We start from the raw sequence: 20665 nt of genomic DNA, 5'->3' as shown, positions 1-20665 counted from the left end.
TAGGGTTGAAGGATGTTGCTTTACTCACCTACGTGAATTTTCATGCTTAGGATGATCTATTGGTGAGATGACTAATGGATCAGTTATTTTCTTTTAGAATTTTTTCTTTTAAATATTGTAACTATAATTCCACAGGATGAGGAAGTTAAACTGCCACTTCCTGCAAATACAAAATCTTCTGAAGTATGGGGAAATGTGTATTGTGTTTTTCCTGCTTCTCGTCTAAATCGTTAACTGTCTTAGAGTGGAAACTGTTTACTTTGTCAATAACTACCTCCTGAGTTTGGCAATAATTGGCAAGGTATACACTCCTCCAGTGGATTAAATACATTGGCTAAACACTGTGGGTTCTTCAGAGTTTGAGCTTTTGATTTGCAAATTCTTGGCACGATGTCTGGAAACTGTGGTGATCAACCTTGTTTTCCTGTAAGACTTTCCTTGCTTTCATAAGACGCGCTTCTTAAGATCCTGTTTCAGAGAAGTGGCTTTGAGGAAAAAGGTCAACGTTCTTTGTAGTTCATTAATATAGGTGTATTCTTCTAAGATGCTGGGGGTGTAGCCTCTTGGATCTGCAGGTTTTTTTACCATTAGAAGTGGGGAATAAAGTACTTTAATACTCACACACCTATCAAAGAGACTGGAAATACAGAAACTGTGTTTGCCACATGATTCAAATTTTTATGCATGTGACGGGCTAGTCAGTATTTTTCAGAAACCTGGATTAAAGTGACAAAAACCAAAGGTGGAGACAAAACATTATACCCCACCCCCATTAAATATATTGGATGACTCCAGTCTGGGATGGGGTTAATTCTTGTATTTTGTTGTTGTGAAGCACTTTTGTTTCGTTGTTCTTTTAAGAATGTTTTCTGAAATGTTAAACACCACGTTATTAATAAGCAATGTAAAAAAGCATGATGAGCAGTCACATAGCTTTAGCTTCACAATAAAATGTTGCATTTGTCCTGTTCTCACTGTTTTCCTGTCTGTTTATCAGATAAAATGTCCAAAACTAAGAGCCTTTTCATTAAACCCGAAGCCTATTAAATTGCTGATGGTTTAAAAAAAAAAAAAAAATCAGGTGTTGTATACCAGATGATGGAACAATAAGTATGTAAATACCTCATTTAGTTTCTAAAGGACATAACTCAAGTTCTTAAACTAATGTAAACAGAAGTGCTACTTCCTAAATAAATGTGCTGAACTGAAAGTGTGTGCTTATCCTAGTCTTGCTAAATCACAGTGAAAACCAGGAGGTTTCACGTAACTAATTCTGGTCGTCATGGTGAAGTCCTGAAAATAGCTGTTTGGAGCCAATTTACTTGGTATCAAAATAGCAGCACTCTCCCCACAGCAAAAGAAAAGGTGCCATTATTTTTGAGGTAACAATCTAAATTCTTCACTTATCCCCATCTCCTTACTGTTTGCAATTCTTTCTAGCCATTGTCTTGAGGCTGCATCTGGACTGCTAACAACTGCTGGGGCTTTCTGTTCTTACAGTTACATCCTGAAGATAAGATGTAAAAAAAGTTGGATTAGAGTAATTTTAATGTTACATATATGGCAGCATTAGGGGTCTCTCAAAAAGCAGCCATGACCACTGCCTTCAACACGTCATTGTATCTATCACTGTTAAAGCAAGCAAACCAAATAAAAATCAATACAGCAGTCGGGGGGGAAAAAACCCCAATGTTTTGGACTGAAGCATAAGAGCTATTACAGCTTCTGTCAAGCATTAATTCCTTGGGATAGAAAGATACCGTTGTTGTCTGTGCGGGGTAATTATCCAGCATCTCTCTTTGGCTGAAATGCTACTACTTGGAGGTAGATTCTGAACCACTGAAATGATTTCAATTAGCAATTTTGTGTGTAGGTTACCAATATTCAGATAGACTTTTATTCTTGTAGAGGAGATGCTCAGATAAATTTAGTGAAAAAGCAAGAGCCTGAAAACAATATCCCAGCACTTGCTATGTTGAAATCTACAGAGATTATGGACTTGGCAGCGTAGCCTGCTCTGAAGTATGTTAGACTAATTAAAATCTTTTCCCATTCTAGCCAAGATGGTGTGAGACAAGGCTCCATGCCTAGTGTCAGATGCAGGCGTATTTCAGAGGAAATCTGTTTATTTCTGTATTTTAATGTTTCAAGTCTGCCAGAAAAAGTGAGAAAAATTAGTTTAAAGTTTTGTGGTTGTGTGTCCCCCCCCCAAGCCATCTTTCTGCAAATTTCCAAATACTCTGCAAACTTGTGAAATCCAGCCTGTTTCCTACAAGGGTGCATATGGCTCCGGAACAGACAAGAGTTACGCAACCTTCTCTAGGTAATTTTTTTTTTATTCTGTGTGTAATGATAATGTAGAAAGTATTACGTAGTGGTAAAGGCAGAAAGAGATAATTTAACTAAAATCCATCTCTCAACACATGTGAGTGATTTACTGGTGCTGTGGCGTAGCTAAAAATAAAAGGTTGGAATTTCAGAAGCCTACAACCAACTGAATGAGCAAAGTGTGTTGTTTTTACCAAATGCTTTTGAAGATTCCACTTTTTTTTGCAAATATATATTCTAAGCACAGTATGTTCTAATATTGTAACTTCTATTATTTTCAAATCTCATTTTAGTAATTTCTGAAAGGCCTCAAACTTGCCTCAGTTGCAAGACATCCTTGCAGTTTTATTATATGCAGAATACTAATAATCAGCTGTACTATTAGTTGCAGTATTTCTCTTCTGTGAATTGTAGAAGTGCAATTTCTTATAACTAACTGTTTTCCTCTTCTGGGAAGAAATACACTAAGACATGAAATAATCAAACAGCCTGATAATGTGTCAATAATGAAGTAACCAAACAACTTTGTATTTGTGGAGCGTATCATACAGGTAAAATGTTATTAATGCACAGGTAAAATGTGTGGTTCACCTGACCTCTGCTTTCCTGGTTAAATTTGAGTGGAGGCAGCAGCTGCAGCCCGTGGAGAGTTTACATACCACAACATTGCAGTTGGAATTCTCTTACCTGTCATGCAAATTTTACAGACTGCAAAAGGAGGTTTGTTTTTTTTTTTTTAATTGTTCTCAAAACTACTTCTGCGCACTGGAAAAAAATTCACCGCTACAGCCAACAACTTAGAATGAGCAGGTCTGAGACATTAAATATGTGTCTCATGGAATACAAGTACCTGTCCAGTCACTCCCAGGCAGAGTCAGGTAAGTCTTCTGGTGTGTTTCACAGAACAGATTAGATGCAAATAACACTTTTAACCACTTTAACCATGGTCACTGGACAACCGAGTAGACCATTAAAAGACCAAAGACAGGACAGTGTTACAGAAGGTTGTTTCAGGTATCTTCCCAGGCACAATAATCTGTCTTAATAAAATATCTAGCTTCAATTTTTATTCCTACCTCTTTCACTTATTTCCTAAAGGCAATAATAAAGAAGCTGTCTTGTGACTAAATCTTTCTGTACATTAAATCCCATGTGGGTGTTTTGTAACACAATTTTCCTTAACAGGATCCTAACTTCCAAGAAAACTTCAATTCTGTACTTCGTTCTTTCTGACAGAAACTGTTGGGTACAGTTCAGTGGGCTGCTACTCAGGTTACATAAGGAGATTATTGTCACCTTGCAGCCCTCTTGTCCCCATGTTCCAGAGCCTTGGTAACAGTGGCCACAGTACCTTAAATGGGGCTCTGTTTTTCTTCCTACAAAGTCCGCGCTCTGCTTTGTGCCACGATAGACTCTGGGATGGGGTTAGGCTGCCTGTAGGTCACTCCGCTGAACTGTAATGCTGCCAACCTCTTAACACATTCAGAGCGACAGGGGAAGTTCTCAGAACTTCAGCACACGAAGTAGCGACTACATTTTCAACCACAGAGTTCCTGCGGTTCTGACAGCTACTGTCCTTCTGAGGTTTTTGCATGTTGCCGGGAGAAAGATCCACTCCGAAAGATGCGTACTTACTGCCGTTTATGCAGAATACAGCAGCAGAGAGGACGGGCTGTAATGATGCTATCATGATTGGAAGTGTATTTTTGTACGGAGGGAGTGGTGAAATAAAACCGTCCTTGCGGCCCGGAGTATCGCGACCACCACGACGGGAGTCCTCTCTTTGACTTCTCACAGATAACAGGGCAGATGAAATGCAGAAATGCAGTGGGATTTAATACAAAATTCCCTATATCCCAAGGGAAGGCTGCCGGGCTGAGGGAGCTGGGGTGGGCAGGGCCTCTGCCGCCACCTCGCTGCCAGCTGCCCGCCTCCGGCGGCTCTCGCAGCGCGCTGGCGGAGGGGACGACGCCGGCTGAGAACGAATCGGCTGCGGATTCCGGTGCGCTGCCTCGGGGTGAGGAGGGGCGAGCGAAGGCGACGGGCCGGGGCCGGGGCCGGGGCCGGTCTCCCCGGAGCGGGGCGGCAGCCTCCAGCCGGGGCCCCGAGGAGAGGCACACCGCTAACGGCCGAGGGCGGGAGCCCATGACGCGTCACGTCCGCTCCCGCGCGTGGCCTTACGGGTCCGTTCGTTACCGTAGCGACGGAAGCCTCCTCCGCCTCTTCCGGCTTCGCATGGCGCCGTCTCTTCCGGTGCGGGGAATAATATGGTGAGTGGCCCCCGCGGGGGGGAGGGGGCGGGAGGGAAGTCGTGCGTGGGAACGGGGCGAGGAGACCGGTGGGGCCGCCGCTGCCGGGCGCGGGGGGGGCCGCCCTGGCGCTGTGGGGGGGCTGGCCGGGGCTGAGCGCCCCGGGCCCGCTGCCGGCCTGGCCTGGAGCGCGCCGCGCCGCCGGCCCCCGCCCCGCTCCGCTCCGCTCCGGGCGCGAGCCCCGCCGGGCCGGCGGTGACGTGGCTGCGCGCGGGGGTCCGCCCCGCCCGGCCGGGCCTCCGCCGCCTTCAGCCGCGGGCGGTGCCACCCGTTGCCCTTAGCCCGGCGGCGTCGCTAGCCGCCCGCCGGCGGGGCGGGGAGGGGAGCTGGGGGAAGTGACCCTTCGCCCAGGCGGCGGCGCCCCGGGGCAGCTGCGGCGGGGCGGCGGGGCCTGGCGCGGCCGTTAACGGCTCGGGGGCCTGGGAGGAGCGCGCGGCGTGGCTTCCCGTGTGGTACTTTCTCTTCAGACCCGCGCGCGGTTTCCCCGGTCACCGGTGGCTCCCCAGGGCCGCGGCGGGCGCCTGGGCCCCGGCGGCTGAGCGGCGGGCAGGTGGCGAGCTGGCTGGGGCGAGCTGGGCGCTGGGGGTCGCGGAGGGCTTCTCCGCCGGAGCTGCGGCTGGGACGAGCGACGGGCGCTCGGCCTTGTAGCCGGGCTATGGTTTGAGTCTCGGCCTCAGCCTCACGGTTCCCATTCAACACCAAATCGGTCAGGGAACTGAAATTCGCATCAGGACAAACAGGTTATATTGCCCCTGCTCCCATGTGTCTGTCAGTGAAAGCACAGGACTGTTACTCCTGGTACCTACGGCTCGCTTCCCAAAGGAGAAAAGTCGTTCTTCTGGGAATGGCCACTGTGTATGCTTGTTCAGCTGGGTCTCTAAGCGTTCCCTTTTTATGCTGAGCGCAAATGAACTGACATCAGTATCAACGACAGGTACCTGTTGGCATTGTTGAAGCAGATGCTCATACTCGTAGAAATACTTCTTGTGCAGCTGTTCTAGCACCACATGGGGACCTTCAGTGGCTGAGGTATGGGGTAGCTGCCCTCCTGCTCAGCACAGAGGTGTTTCTCTCCATTGTGTCGCCAGAAGTTTAGAAACTAGGGAAGCATTAATGCCAAAGTGCAACATCTGCTGACCTAGAGCTTGCTTCCAGGGGTGAGCTATGGCTAGCGTGGGTTTGCATGAGGTTCTCCTCTGTGGTACAGAATACACAGCTTTAACGCACGGCATCCTTCAGTGAGCAGGGAGGTGTGGCACAGTGCAGTTTGGCAATGGACGTAGTGCTAACAGCATGGGAAAGCAATGGGTGCTAAGGCGATAGAGCAGCCATCGTAAGCAGGCAGTCCACTGCCTGTTAGAAAAGCTTTCCAAAGTGTCCTGTCATTCTATATGTCTCTCGAGGAAAAAAAAAATCATCATGTAGTGATTTGCTAGTAAAGAAAACACTAAGTGCCAGCCTTTTGCCCCAGGTGAGCTAAACTTGGGATCTATACTGCTTTTTTAATTCATGGCACGAAGGCATACATGTATTTCTACACGTAATATGAAATACAGCGTTGACAAACATGTCTGTATGTTAACTGAGTGTGTTTTGGTGACCAGCCTGTTAGTATGTCTTTTTGTCTTCTGCTGGCAGTTACAGGTGTGATAGCTACAATCAAACTTTATTTCATCCAGCCCAGAATTAATGCGTATGACAGACCATCCATTACAAGTCCGCGAATTTCTATTGCAAATCAGAAGGGCTTTTCACGTGGAAAGCTTCTTTGTGGGGAGAATAGAATGGAGGACAACTAACCAGAAGCTTGGGACCTCTGAGGAAGGGGAGCAAGTGGCACGGTTGATGAATTTTTCTGTCAGTCTGCTCCCTGTCACACTTTCAGGAGAGCCATGTAGCACCCCCTCGCTCCCATCTCCTACATGCGCATGTGTCCTCTCCACCCCAGGAGAGTGCTTATCTGCATGCAACCAGAAGTTAGGAAAGGGTGACACAGTGACCGCATCTACTGTGTGCATTTAGGTTAAGCCATGACTGAGATTATTTCTATGTCTCATCATGCTTCTGGCCTTGTGTCCACCATATTACAGATGATACCAGCATTGTTTTTATTTCTCTGATGGGTTCTCGTTTACATATGTGTAAATAAATAATATTTTCCTGTTTAATAAACCACTTGGCTTTGGGTGGGAAGTGTGCTTTGATAAAGAAAAATATTTGTGTTTTCAGAACATCTGTAGTAGTTTTATTTAAATAAAAGTAAAAAACCAGTCTTTAAATGGTATTTTGGTATGTTTTTCAGTAAACTTGAATTCTGGGTTATATTCAAATGAAGCTTGTTGCTAAGTCATGTATAATAACCATGTAAAATGGGTATCAAAAAATACTGCTGAATTTAATGTTTACGGGCTATCTCTAGTTAACAAAACCTCATTGTGAATCTTTGATATAATTATGGAAATAGTTCATAAATGAAGATTTCCTTTTTGCTAATTTAAACTCTGGTTTAAGTAAAATTTTTAATTAAACTTTTAATTTTTTTTTTTTTTAAGGGGACAATACACCTGTTCCGCAAATCACAGAGATCATTGGTTGGAAAGTTAACACATGAATTTAGGCTGGTTGCAGCAGATAGGAGGGTAAGTATTTCTTTTAAAAAATGAATAATAATTAAAAAGACATTAGCTGTCCTAAGTTAAAATACATTATTAACTTGAGCATATTTTGAGAATATTTCTTTGAAATTCTTCAGCTACACTTAAAAAAAAAAATCCAGCTGTGAAGCTGGATTCCTTCCTGTGCATTGTCCCTGTCAGTTAGTGTTCTCTGGAATTGTACTTATATTTAATGCGTTCAGTAGAACTGTAAACTGAATATGCACAGATGTTTTGGGGACCTAAGTTCCAGCACAAAGAAAGAAACCCACTAATGCGAAGTTGTATAAGTCTGTCTTCAAAAGTCAGATAGTGTGTGCTGTAACGAAATGCAAATATTATACAGGGGTCATTTTTTTTAGACCAAGAAGGTATTTTATGCATGGTGCACAAGTGCTGTTTATGAATAAGTTTTGAGACAATCTGTAAAGTTAAAAATAGAATATGGGCTTGTTGTTCTGAAATGAATTGTAAATTTTTGGGAGGAGGAGAAGCCAGTTCTGCTTGCATGATGAAGTACTGCAATGTTGTTTTTAAAGCCTGATAGATATATTTTTTCGTGTAACTTTTGTAAGATGTAAAATACATATTTATTCTCGTCAACAGTCCTGGAAGATCTTGTTGTTTGGTGCTATAAATTTAATATGTATTGGCTTCCTGCTAATGTGGTGCAGCTCTACAAACAGCATAGGTAGGTGGCTCTCTTGTACTGAAACTACAACCAACTACCACGTGTTTCTTGGCTTGTGAAGTTCCAACGTAGTAAAAAAAGCAAAGTTCAGCACATAATGGAGTTAGGTGGCTGCACACCCAGGTTTGGAAAGTGCTTCCTTTTGATTTGCCACAGTCAGTTTAGAGGCATTTCTCGCAGGCAAGTGTGGATGGGTGAAAGTCCTTCAAAGTTTGCAAGGTCTTCCAGACCTGCTGGTCATTTTCTTCCTGCAGTACCCTCTTTATCTTTAAGATAGCAAAAAAGTAGACTTTTAAGCTAGTCCTCAAACCTGATCCTTATATAAATAGTACCAGTGACATATAGAGACTCTCACTTGCAATTGAATGAAGATGTTTGTAGTGCAGCAAAAGGCTTCTCCGATTCCAGGAATGCCCCTTTCCAATATTTTGTATATCTTTTGCTTTTGTATAGGAGCTGCAAGATGATTCCTGTCATCTGTACTGAAAGTAGAATACCTTACATTTTTAATTTGTGACACAGGTTTTCTTGCAGTTTCAAGATGGGTTGGAGAAACAAAACAAGTAAAAAATTCTGTTGAACCTACTTTTCACTGCAGTAATGCATATGAGAGATCTCTTGCTTTGGCGGATGATGTGTTACTAGAAGATCTCCTGACTTTTCTGTTTTTAAATTCTTAGTCACAACTTAGTCAGAAGCTTAATACCTTTTGTATCTGGGCATTATTTTGTGCTTTATTAGAATTAGGATTGCCATAATCAACCTGTTTATGAAGTTAAATATATTGGTGTGTTTAGGACATTCATATTATATACACACGTATAAAAGACAGAGAGACTTGCTCTATCAACAGAGACAATTTATGTAGATAGAAGATGAGAAAGAGCTGCACAAGAGGGACTTAGAAGAATACAAGGGATTTCTGCATTGAAAAATTATATTGTTTCAATATTTGCTTTTTTTCCTTTCAGCTTTAACTGCTTACACATATTTGACAATCTTTGACCTTTTCAGGTGAGGTTTTTTCTCATTTAGTCTTACTGTTCATTTGTGCCTGTCTTTGTATATTTCTATGCATATAAAACTTACTCACAGATACAAACACATGTTATTTAGAGTCATCAGTACAGAAACACTAACTGGTTTAAATGTAGCTTAAATGAGTATAAAATTGTACATTACAATAAATAGATGATGACAAACACCATAGCTGTATTGAGAATGACTAGTAACAAATCAGTTCAGTCATGGGTTTCTCTGTGCAGATGCCCAACATAAAACAGAATCTAGCATCAAACTGTTAGCTGGTGGTTTGCTCGGAACATTTCCCTAATGCCAGAGTCATTGGTTCTGAAGTATCCCTCAGTTTTAGCATGAGGAAACAAGGAGTATGTAATTCTATTTCTATTTCAAAATATTTCAAGAGCTAGATCCCATGCACTTTTACAGTAAGGTCATTAGATAGTTTTAGTATTTGTCCTCTTTCCTAACAAAATGATATTAAAACTACTTTTAAGTATGAAAGTTCTGAACACTTTTGATAATATTGATAACATAGACATGAAATATAGTCAGTTCTTACCTGAGATGCAGATTGGTAGCATTGGTTGGGAAATAAACTCCATAAAATGCATGTATTTTTTTAATTATTAACCTACATTATGTTCCTTGCTAGCTCACTAGCTTATAAAAAGTGTCGATCAGCTATCTGCAGTCTGTTTTGCCTACTACATACTATAGCTTATCTGACTGATAGTAAAACATTTACAAATAACAGCAGCAAACATGCAGAAAGGAAAATGAGTGGTTGATATAGGCACAAAAAACTTGATCTGTGACTGCATTAGAATTGTGATATAACTTTAATGAATCTCATTTTTTCTTAGAATTTTGTATCTGCTGAGTTTTGTCATCTTGACTCAAAATACCTTTTTCACTTTGGGGAAAGTTTTGACGTTGTATTTCATATTTGTATAGATATTATTTTTTTAGTTTTAGGAGAAGATGGAATACCCTGGCACTGATGTATTAGGTTAATTAGGGGATGGTCTATAAGATAATTCTAACTCACAGTGATCTCTTTCAAGAGTTTTGATTTGCTGAGAGGGAGAACACTGCTCAGTAATTCTGCTGCAAAAGTCAGTTTCTGGTTCTTTCATTTTTGTCATCTTCCTGGTCATTTATAATAGTCTTACAGAGTATACGAATTTACTCTTTTGTATATGAGCAGTATTATTTCCTCTGCTTTTGCTTTTACTCCACACAGCTGTGGATCAGGTTGTGAGGATGTGATTGTTCAGTAGCTGTGGGGATGACTTCCTGATCCAGTCTCATTTAACATTGTCATTAATTAAGACAGGGCCACACAAAGGCACAGATGGCACTGAATCTGGGTGGGTTCCAATTAAAAAAAATTGTCCAAAGGGGTCAATAGAGGAAAAATAGGCAAAGGAAATTAGAATCTTCCTAGAAAAATTCAGGCTTGTACCATGGGGATAAAATAATTGGAATTTCAGACGTTCAAAATGAGAGAAAAACTTGGAAAGAAAATAGCAAGAGAGACCTGTGGCTGTCAGTGAATGGCCAGTTAGATTGGAGCTTGTGCAGATGAATGCAGCCAAAAAAAGTAAATCTGTTTTGGCTATATATGTAGACAAATTACACTGTGGAAAAGAAAGGAAATACTTGGCATAGCCTAAGACTTATTCTAGAGTGCTAAATCTAATTCATGGTATATCTCTAAAAGAAGAGTTTAATGGAGAGCTTTCTTCACTCTTTCACTGGGATAAAAAGGAAGTGACACAAATATGACCGTCCCGTCATCTTGCTTATCATGTTCCCTCTCATTTAAATGGCCTTCCTCATGTTACAGTATTTCTAGGCAAGTTCATAAAGCACATGTAAGAAGAGCATTTACTGGGTGTCTAATTTGATATTTTCATAGGCTTTTGTTTTGTACTTTTCATTACTATGTGTGACACCAGACAGTATTAAAAGGATTTTCTCAAGCCACCTTTGGCTGTTAGTCAGATTCATGGTCTCACATGCTCCGGGTCCCTTTCAGAAAATTCATGGAGTGCATCCAGATTAAACACTGGTTGTGCTGTTTTGTGTCAGAACCTTAGTGGACAAATGCATTGCATTTGGAATTATGGTAAACTTGATTTAGGCTGAGCGATGTTCTATACTGAAGAAGGCCTTTGTAAGCACAGCATGCCGTAAGTACAGCATTAGGCTGTCTCCTGGTGTAAGGAATTAGACTGACTACCATTCCGCTAAAATTATTTGCTGCTCTTTTTATGGGAACAGCTGAGACGTTGTGCAGTCTCAGTTTTATTCACAAGCACAACCTTTTCTGGATTCGCTGGAACCCTCATTGTGACAGCGATGGAGGTGTTCAGTTTCTGGTACGACGTGGTTATATTCATTTGTTCAGTTCTGGTGGCTGAAGTGTCTATTTGTTGATTATCTGATTTGTAAAGGCTGCAGTTATTTATCATAGTTCAATTCTCCCCCTTTTTTCAGTTTGGTAACGTGTCTAATAAGCTACTGGGTAATGATGAAGAAACCCAGCCCAGTCTATTCATTTGGGTAAGTACTAATAACAAGATGTAGTGTTTGATAATACAACATTTGAGACATTGCTGACTGTCATCGCCTGTATCCCCTAACAGCCGTGACTAACAATCTATGTGTAAAAGAGCCTAAAAATAAGGAGACCCGAGACTGATGCTGTAAAGAACAGTTACAGAATAGGGGAGGAGAGGAAAGGGAAGGGACAGGAAAAAAAATTAAGAAATGCTTGATTTTAAGCTGTTTGTGGTAAGTGGAGTGTTGGCTTAAAAGAAATGGAAAATAATGTCTATTCCATAAAACTTCCAGTTTCTTCCCATATGTCTGCTCTTGAAAGAACTGGAAATAGTAGGTGTATCCTGCTGGTTCCTGCACGGACTAGAATGCATTTGATGCATTGTTCAATGTTCAGTGTTTCTAAACTTAATTTTCAAATTTCAGGTTTGAAAGGTTTGAAGTTCTAGCCGTATTTGCATCTACAGTTCTGGCACAGCTTGGTGCTCTTTTTATACTGAAAGAAAGGTAGGGACATGTACCATTTTCTTTAATTTTTTGTTACGTATGAAGATATTCCAGATTGAGCGGAAGCATATGCATTCTACAATGCTATCTGTAGAGAGATATTGTAGAAAAAGTTCAGATTTTTTTTAAATATTGCTAAACCTTACTGCTTACTTATATTAATTACACTACATGTAGGCTTTAGATGAAATGATAGGAATTGATAAATGTAATTAAACAGCTTTCAAGGAAAAGACTCAATGTTCTTAAGAATAATAGTTTCCAAAAAGTTAGATATTTCATTTAATGCGTTTCCCTATGCATCTTGACTCTTAAGGTCATTAATAAATAAAACTTTTCTTCTTTTTTTTTTTTTTTTTTTTTTTTACTTCAGTTACTTCATGAAGTAAAGCAACTTCATAATATATTAAGGATCTGAATGTTTAAACTATCAACTTCATCAGTCCTTCAAAATTTGCTCAAGTATTAATTTGACATACCATCTACGCTTGGAAGCATTTGTATTTCAGGAGGTTAGCCTAAAAGATTATCTTAGTCTTTAAAAATGAAGAGGCTTTTGTTGACATCTGGAATTTAAAACTGGGGCAGTGTACCTTCCATTTTTCTATTCAAGGGCTCTATTTTCTCTATTAAGGGCTATGTTAACAACTTAGCAATTTTATACTGTAGGTTGATCTGTTGTACTGACAATACACTGGAATGAATTCTAATAATGATGTGCTGTCAAAGCCTCCAAGTTTTCGAAGATCAATTTTAGGAAATTCCCAAAACTTATCATAGGTTTTTCTGTTACAGCTGAAGCTCATTTCTTATTTTACTGGTGGGTAAAAAAAGATTTATATCTCCACCACACTATCGAACGTCTACTTTCTTTGCCCTTGCTTAGTGAGAGGCTGTAAGTCAGGGATTTCAGACTTAGTTTGTTGTGGTTACCGACACCAGTGGTGGCAGTAGCAGTATTTTTTGGCATGTTCATTTACAAGCATCTTTTTATTGTGTAGGCAGCATTCATGGTAGCTAGCACCTATGTGGCACAGTTTGGAAATAGTTGGAAAATCTAAATTACACCCTGCTTCTTTTCAGTGTTAAATGCTTTCAGCACTTACAAAAACTGCTGTGCTTATTTAAGCAATTCATTTTCTTTGCAGTACTGTATCTGTCAGTTTTTGTTTATGAATGGCAGCTAATTCTTCAGAACTGAAAAAATATACTTCGGCTATCAAGGTTTTATCGTATGAATATAACTCGAATTTTCAATTATTTTTATAGTGCAGAGCGGTTTCTGGAACAACCTGAGATACACACGTAAGAAATTATTTTGACATGTAAAATGATAGTGTTTTCAGTGTCCCTCTGTGTTTCTAATTCTTAATCTAGCATGTATTAATTATGCAAGTACATTCAACACCAAAGTGGTTTTGGTACCTTGGCATTTGTTTCAAACTATGTGCAAGCTATATTGCAAATAGTTTTTTCAAGATACAATTGAAATGTAACGCACATGCTCTTTTAAATAATGATTTAAGTATATATTGCTGGTTTTGCCTGTTTTGTTACTCTTATTTCTTATGGAGGCCTCTTAGGAGGCCTGGTACGTGGAGGGGAAGGATGCTGTGATCATTAGGGAACTGGAGGTGTTGCAAAGATGAAGAAGGCTATAAAGAGTATGGGGAAAGGAAAAGAAGGTGTTGCGGGGCAAAAGACTGGGACGTGGGATGTATGGTGACGTTGTAGTGCTCCTAGGAAAGGGTAGGGGCATAGGGCATAATTCCATAGGAAACTAAGCTTTTTTTAGCTCTACTGCTGAGGTGACAATGTATTTATATTTTCAAAGGACAAACATATATGTGTGTGCATATATGCAATTAGTTAAGAACTGTTACTCAACATTATGAACATTATGTACAGCCTAATGTGATAACGCTACCGTGCAAAGTTCAGTGATCTCATATAAACCTTAAAATGATAATACACTGCCAATTATTAAACATTACACTAGTTTACCTTACTCTTGTTTTCAGTCTCAGTGAAAGATACCAAGCAAAGTATTTTGATATTGTTACTAGTAATTACAGCTTGATTGCATGTTTTGTGATGATGTGAAATTAAGATACTTTTTTTTTTTTCTCCTCCCTAGTGGGCGACTGCTGGTTGGTACTTTCGTGGCTCTCTTTTTCAACTTATTTACCATGCTTTCCATTAGGAATAAACCTTTTGCTTATGTCTCTGAAGGTATGTGATAAATTAATCTATAACAAGAATTGGGAAAAGATTTTAATGTTTCCTATTTTTATCAAGGTATAACTTGTTTGGTAACTTTCTTAACTAGCAGGTGTATATTACTATTACCTCCATTAATATAACTTCATTGCCATCCGAATTTCAACTCTAGTTTGCTTATAGGGCTCTCTGAGTAGTATGTAGTCATTAATATGATAAACTGAGTATCATTTTAATGCTGAAGTACCCTTTATTTTCAGTCTTTTGGATTCAACCAGTGAAGGTCATCTGACAGATATCAGAACTTTGAAGACATTTTATGGATATATTAATGGATTAAAAATAAGTTAATGTAATAATTCTTCTTAATAGCTCTTTTACCCGGGACTTTTTCACTGTGAAGTAGGCTTGCAATCATTCCTGCTAACTGTAAATTGTTTATAGGTATAATTATATATAATACTTTATATTAAAGATAATTATGAATATTATAATCTGCAATTATAGTTTTATTTAATCAGTTCAGATTATTATGTGAGGCAGGCATTTTACTTACTGCCTGGAAAAGCTAGACTTTGGGTTTTTTTCAAGTGATAGTGAATCTGTTGAGATACATTTATTCATTCGCAGCATATTGGGTTCATCCCTTAAAATAAAACTTTAACTGTACTTTAAAATTGATACCTTTACTTGTAGTAATTTTATTACCTTCTTTCTTTTGCAGCTGCCAGCACAAGTTGGCTTCAGGAGCATGTTGCAGATCTTAGTAGAAGGTAAAGCTTTATAATGTTTTTCGAAATTGTTAGCTTTTGGAAGGCAGTGTTCGTTTTTTTTGTGTGTGATAACGATTTGGATGGGTATTGAGGCATTAACGGTTGTGTATTAGAGCTTTTAAAATAGCTTTACCTACTGTGAGTCTAGTGTATGAACTCGAGAGCAAACATTGTCTCTCATATTTCCCAGATACATCAATCTAATAGAAATACATCTTTCTGCTAACTTTCCCTTTGAATGTGTTCAGTACGTTGTATGTAATTCTCCTTGGATGAGGTGAGGTAAACTAGCTTTTTCCTCTACAGACGTGAACTGCATTTCTCAACAACCGTTACCTGAGTGACATAATTTGTAGTAATTTGTGTTTATTCACTCTGTGGGGTGGGCAAATGACTAGGATGGTTGCAGTTTAAAAGTGATAACGTGAAACAGGTTACTCACTGAAACATAGTTATGGAAACTCCTCACTTGTCCAGCAGGAAACTGGAAAGTCTGTCTCTTCCAGGTGCTGAAGCAGCATTGCTCATTCATCTTGTCTATTAACTCTCTTGTTTGTATTGGATATCTGAATGCGGGATAACACTGTTTGCAAATAATTTTGTCAGATGTCAGAAGCATTTATTTTGAGCCATAACATGTTCCTCCAAGTACTTATGCTGTCAGTATCAAAATAAGAATATTAAACCATATTGTGTAACATGTTAAGTATGCTACAAAGCCCATCTGTTTCTGTGTTCTGATTTCTGTATATGGTTGAGGAAAGCAGAGAATGCTAGCTTGTTAAACAGAAGAATTGGTTTTATGTGTGTTTGAGATATTACATCATCAGATCCAAATTCTGCAAAACAGCTTTGGAAGACTAACAATAGGGTTGCCCGAGTACCTGGAGTTTCAGTGTAAAAAAAAAAAAAAAAAAAAAAAAAAAAAAAAAACACAAACAAAACCAAACAAAAACACACTCAAAAAACCCCAAAATAACAACAACAAAAAAACCAACAAAAAACTCCATGGATAGCGATTACAGACATTAGCAGAGTTTTTCTTTAACGATGTGGTAACACAGTGTTACGGGGAAGGACACAGATGGATAACTTGAAGGGCTCCCAGATCAAAAGTCTAGAATTACTAACTATAGATAAATAATTTTTCCCAATGTCCCCTCATGGGTTTTTTGGTCTCCTCTTATTCAGCTAGCTGGTCTCCTCCCTCTTTTCAGACTCCATGAGTTAGTTAGCTTTGGCTTTAGAACACGTTTGCACACCAGAGTGGCAGATGGATTGAAGACTAGAGAGATGCAAACCCCCCAAGATTTACATATATGTAATAGCAATATCTGAACCTGTAACGCACTTGTGTTGTGTACCGCTGACGCGGCTAGCTATGTTACCAGAACACAGGAAGTAGCACAAGATACATATTTTAACATGTAGAAAAACTGTATAAAGACTAGTGTAGTGTAACATTTTGTAGATGGGAAGATAGACTTAAAGCAAATTTAAGATGCAAGAGGTAAGTATTAGTTTCAGATGTGACGTGGATCTAAACTTGATTAATGTTTGCTGACATCAGACTATTACAGAACTTTGAGCAGAATTAGAAGGGCCTTTTCAGTCCTTGGAGCCATCATTTGCTGTGGCTGCAAGGTGTATTTGAAGTCAAATGCTGAAATAGTGGGTGTAACTCTCTTGAGTTTTGAAGTAATGATGAACAGCGAGCTGACAACTGCTTTTTCTGTTTTGTTACAGTATTTGTGGAATCATCCCAGGATTGAGTAGCATCTTTCTTCCACGAATGAACCCTTTTGTCTTGATTGATATTGCTGGAGCTCTAGCTCTTTGCATTACATATATGCTCATTGAAATCAAGTACGTACAGTTGTTATTTAAAAAAAAGTAACTCTTCTTGTGTCCAGTCTATGGGAAATTGCATTTTTTACATGAAAGGAATGATCTCATCAAAAGCTGTATTTTGTATGAATGGTACTGCAACTCCATTAATGTATTAATCTTTTTTCAAAGATGTATAGTTCAGATGAGATTAGTAAGTGTAATATTCTGTAAGTGTATATAATTTAAAAGAATGAAAAATAATCAAAAGAAAATTCTTGTGCCTTTCAAAAACATGTTTTTCTTTAAAATTGCCCTTTCTCTCTAGCAATTATTTCGCTGTAGACACAGCCTCTGCTATAGCAATTGCTTTGATGACATTTGGTACCATGTATCCCATGAGTGTCTACAGCGGGAAAGTACTACTCCAGGTAAGGCAATGTCACAACACCATTTTTTTTGTGGTTTTGGTTTTGTTAAATGTTCTTATTCTTTAAAAACATAAAATATGTTTTAAGCATTTGAATAGGAAGTGTTCCAAGGGGAATTTGTGATGTGCTAGAAGAATTTTAAGGGCAGTAGAAATATGCGTCATGAAGTCTTAAGAATTTATTGTTTAATGCCATTGGCCTCTTGTGTAGGTAGACCAGACTTAAAGATTCTGTTACTTAAACAGGGCCAGTTAATCTTTATTATAAGTTTTTTCTTCTTTTTTTCTTTTCCTTCTTTTTCTTAAAGACAACCCCACCTCATGTGATTGGCCAGTTAGATAAACTTCTTAGAGAGGTAAGTAAGTGTATAATACATAACACAGTGTGCACAGCTAATGTTAAATAAGCATTCAGGAATATGAAGAGTTTTTGTCAGTAGTCCAAGAAGATTGCTAAAGAATTATTTTTTTAATATTATTTTTTAGCTGTGTGTAGAAAATTTGGCTCTTACTATCTAAGATGAATAGTGTCATTCAGGTATCTGGAACAAATCTGTTAAAATAATGCAGGCTGTTGTTTTTATTAACTAAATTCAAGCTGCTGTTGTGAAGTGGTTTACAAATGTGCGTGGGGGGAGGAAAAGGAGTACAGGTAGCTGTTGACTTACAGCATATCAAGTTGAGAAAATACTGCAGTTTGGCAGCAAGAGTTACTTGAAATGTAAATCCACTTTTTTGATGGATTTGGATGTTTAAGGGTAGCAAAACTACAGTAGATAAGCATTAGTGGCATCATTAACAGACATCGTCCGTTCTGTGTCTGGAAGCTTTTATTTCACTACTGAAAATGCTGTATTATTCAGCTACGTGTAAAAGTACATTTCTAAAAGGACTTGAAACATTCTAATTTATTGTCATATTTCTGGATGTTGGTTTAAAATTAGGTTTCTACGTTGGATGGTGTCTTGGAAGTTCGAAATGAGCATTTCTGGACACTAGGTTTTGGCACTTTGGTAAGTTATGTCTTTATTGTCTTTTTAGCCTTTAAAAAAGGCTGTGTCTGTTACTACTTTTATTTTTTTATTTAAATAAAGTAAGATATTTCTTCTGAAATGTTAAATATAAAAAAATTTGATGGAGTCAGTACTCAGTCCTTGTGATTTACTGCAAAACTTCTCTTCCCCTGTCCTTTATATTTTTTAAAGCTTTGTTATTGGTTAGTATTATTTGTGTATATTGCAGCTCTGGATTAAAGCATGCATTTTGCAATTGTAGAATTTCTTTTGTATTTCGGCAGTGAAGAAAACCCGAAACAATAGTAAAGACATTTTTTCAAATGGTATATTCGTGTAAATTGTCTGAGAGGGGAGAAAAAGGAAACTGTAAACCTTCAGGTACCGAAGGTCTACAGTAGAATCGTCTGTTTTCAGCATTTCTGGGGGAGGGGGTGGAAGAAAACAACTACATTTGCGTACTGATATTCTGTAAGCTGAAAGAAATGAAGGGGGGTTTTGTGATACAGAATGATCACACAGAACTCAGTTATTCCTAAGTTGATGCAGGTATGTTGTGACAGCCAGAAAACTAAGACTTTTAGAATTTTTCTCTACTCCTGAATTCTTCTAGTATGGTACCGTTGTTAATAAAAGAAAAAGGCAGCAGCTCTGACTTGCTGATGTGAAAATAGCTTCCAGTTGCCTATTCTGCCACCCAAAATACTGGATCACAGCACTGTTGGATTGATCACAGATATTTGCAAAACCTTTGTATGCGTATTTACCTATTGGCGTCTTCCAGATTGTAGTAGAAACTTCTTGAGACCTGGATATGTTTTCAGCTGCACCGTCTGATGTAAAAATGGCTTATATAGCACAAGCTGTGAACCACGTTCTTTATTAAATATGAACTGAAAAAGCATGTGAGGGGTTCTGTTCTGTGTCCTGTTCTCTTCTGCAGCAGTAGTTCAAGGTAACTGAGACAGTGCCACTGAGAGGAAGGCAGGGGCAGCCCGCAGTTATATGCATGTCCAGGAGAAACTCTTAGTCTGAGTCCCACAAGGGGCATTGGCTCCGTTCTTGCTAAAGGTCCCAATTTGAGCGTGTCTGCCATGCGTGTTGTCCTCTTGCCTGCTCCAACAGCACAGTGATGACACTTTTTCCTAAATTTGGCGTGTGGAGTTTGTCTACACTTGGTTCTTCTTTTGGGCCACTTTTTCTCCCGGCTGTTGCCTTTCCTTTCCTGCCATCACATGTTGTATTTTACAGTTTGGTTTTAAGACTCGCTTTTCCTGAATGATGATCTTGGTATGTTCATAAGAGATCAACGGGTTAGGAAAGACCAAAATGTATCCCAATTATGGAATTATTTAACGAGTTTCTCAATTTAGTCAGTAGTCTGCACTGCAAAAGGTCTTTGCGTAATTCTCTGCAGGATAACTTGCCTCTTCTTGAATGCATATGAAGAACCTTTATTGAAGTAACAGTTAACAGCCAACTTATTTTTATCACTTTCTAGGCTGGATCAGTACATGTCCGAATTCGGAGAGATGCAAATGAACAAATGGTACTTGCCCATGTCACTAACAGATTATACACATTGGTCTCTACCTTGACTGTTCAGATTTTCAAAGATGACTGGATCAGACCTACCTTATCATCTGTGCCTATTGCAAACAATATTCTGAACCTTTCGGATCATCATATTATTCCAATGCCATCTTTGAAAGCTGCTGATAATTTGAACCCTGTTACTTCCACTCCAGCTAAGCCCAGCAGCCCACCGCCAGAATTTTCTTTTAATACACCAGGCAAAAATGTGAGTCCAGTCATCCTTTTAAACACTCAGACAAGGCCCTATGGACTGGGCTTTAATCATGGATCCGCACCCTACAGCAGTGTACTCAATCAAGGATTTGGAATACCGGGAATGGGAGCAACTCAAGGATTCAGAACTGGTTTTACAAATGTCCCAAGCAGATATGGAACAAACACTCGTGGGCAACCCCGACCATAATAAACACCATTATTTATTGTACTTAAGGGTATTGACTTAATTCTTTTATTACCCAATTTTTATAAACATTTGGAATGTCAGATCATTCTAAATGGCTGGGAACAAGTGCATTGTTCATATTCATGAAATGGTTAAATTGCAATTTTTTTGTTTGCATCAGCAGTAGCCTGTGTAATCCGACAAATATTTTCCAGACTTAAGATACTTTACAGGTAGTTTTTACAGAGTGTCTATTTCTATTCAGCTTTTTATTCACGTTTCTTTATTTTCCCAAGAATGTATTGAGATATAGCACAATTCCATAAGAGAGTAAAATCGTGACCAGG

The 20665-nt window shown here is 39.2% G+C and overlaps 1 protein-coding gene across 9 annotated transcripts; it reads left to right on the top strand.

The window, feature by feature from the left end:
* Positions 1-3334: 3334 nt before the first annotated feature.
* On the top strand, positions 3335-20360 carry SLC30A6 (solute carrier family 30 member 6). 9 transcript variants are annotated; one of them, XM_082307505.1, is made up of 15 exons: positions 3335-4598; positions 6276-6330; positions 7190-7276; positions 7898-7982; positions 8954-8996; positions 11508-11573; positions 11997-12077; positions 13347-13382; positions 14215-14309; positions 15022-15070; positions 16817-16936; positions 17226-17328; positions 17636-17683; positions 18272-18340; positions 19842-20360. In XM_082307505.1, the coding sequence occupies exons 4-15, from the start codon at positions 7955-7957 to the stop codon at positions 20337-20339; spliced, it is 1236 nt and encodes a 411-aa protein (XP_082163631.1). In that variant the 5' UTR covers positions 3335-4598; positions 6276-6330; positions 7190-7276; positions 7898-7954; the 3' UTR covers positions 20340-20360. The 9 variants fall into 9 exon arrangements, with proteins under 9 accessions (XP_082163631.1, XP_082163630.1, XP_082163625.1 ...); XM_082307504.1 differs by having other exon boundaries at positions 6276-6478; XM_082307499.1 differs by having other exon boundaries at positions 6276-6494.
* Positions 20361-20665: the final 305 nt, after the last annotated feature.

Source organism: Platalea leucorodia (assembly GCF_965183815.1).
Source record: "Platalea leucorodia genome assembly, chromosome: 3".
Lineage (NCBI taxonomy): Eukaryota > Metazoa > Chordata > Aves > Pelecaniformes > Threskiornithidae > Platalea > Platalea leucorodia.
Note: the sequence above shows the minus strand (reverse complement) of the source record. Positions and strands in the feature narration are given on the sequence as shown.

Coding starts and splice junctions, on each gene's coding strand:
- SLC30A6 (XM_082307499.1), top strand. CDS start 6,327: ATGCGTATGACAGACCATCCATTACAAGTCCGCGAATTTCTATTGCAA. Junction 12,078..13,346: donor CTTTTTATACTGAAAGAAAG/GTAGGGACATGT, acceptor TTATTTTTATAG/TGCAGAGCGGTTTCTGGAAC. Junction 17,684..18,271: donor TAGATAAACTTCTTAGAGAG/GTAAGTAAGTGT, acceptor GTTTAAAATTAG/GTTTCTACGTTGGATGGTGT.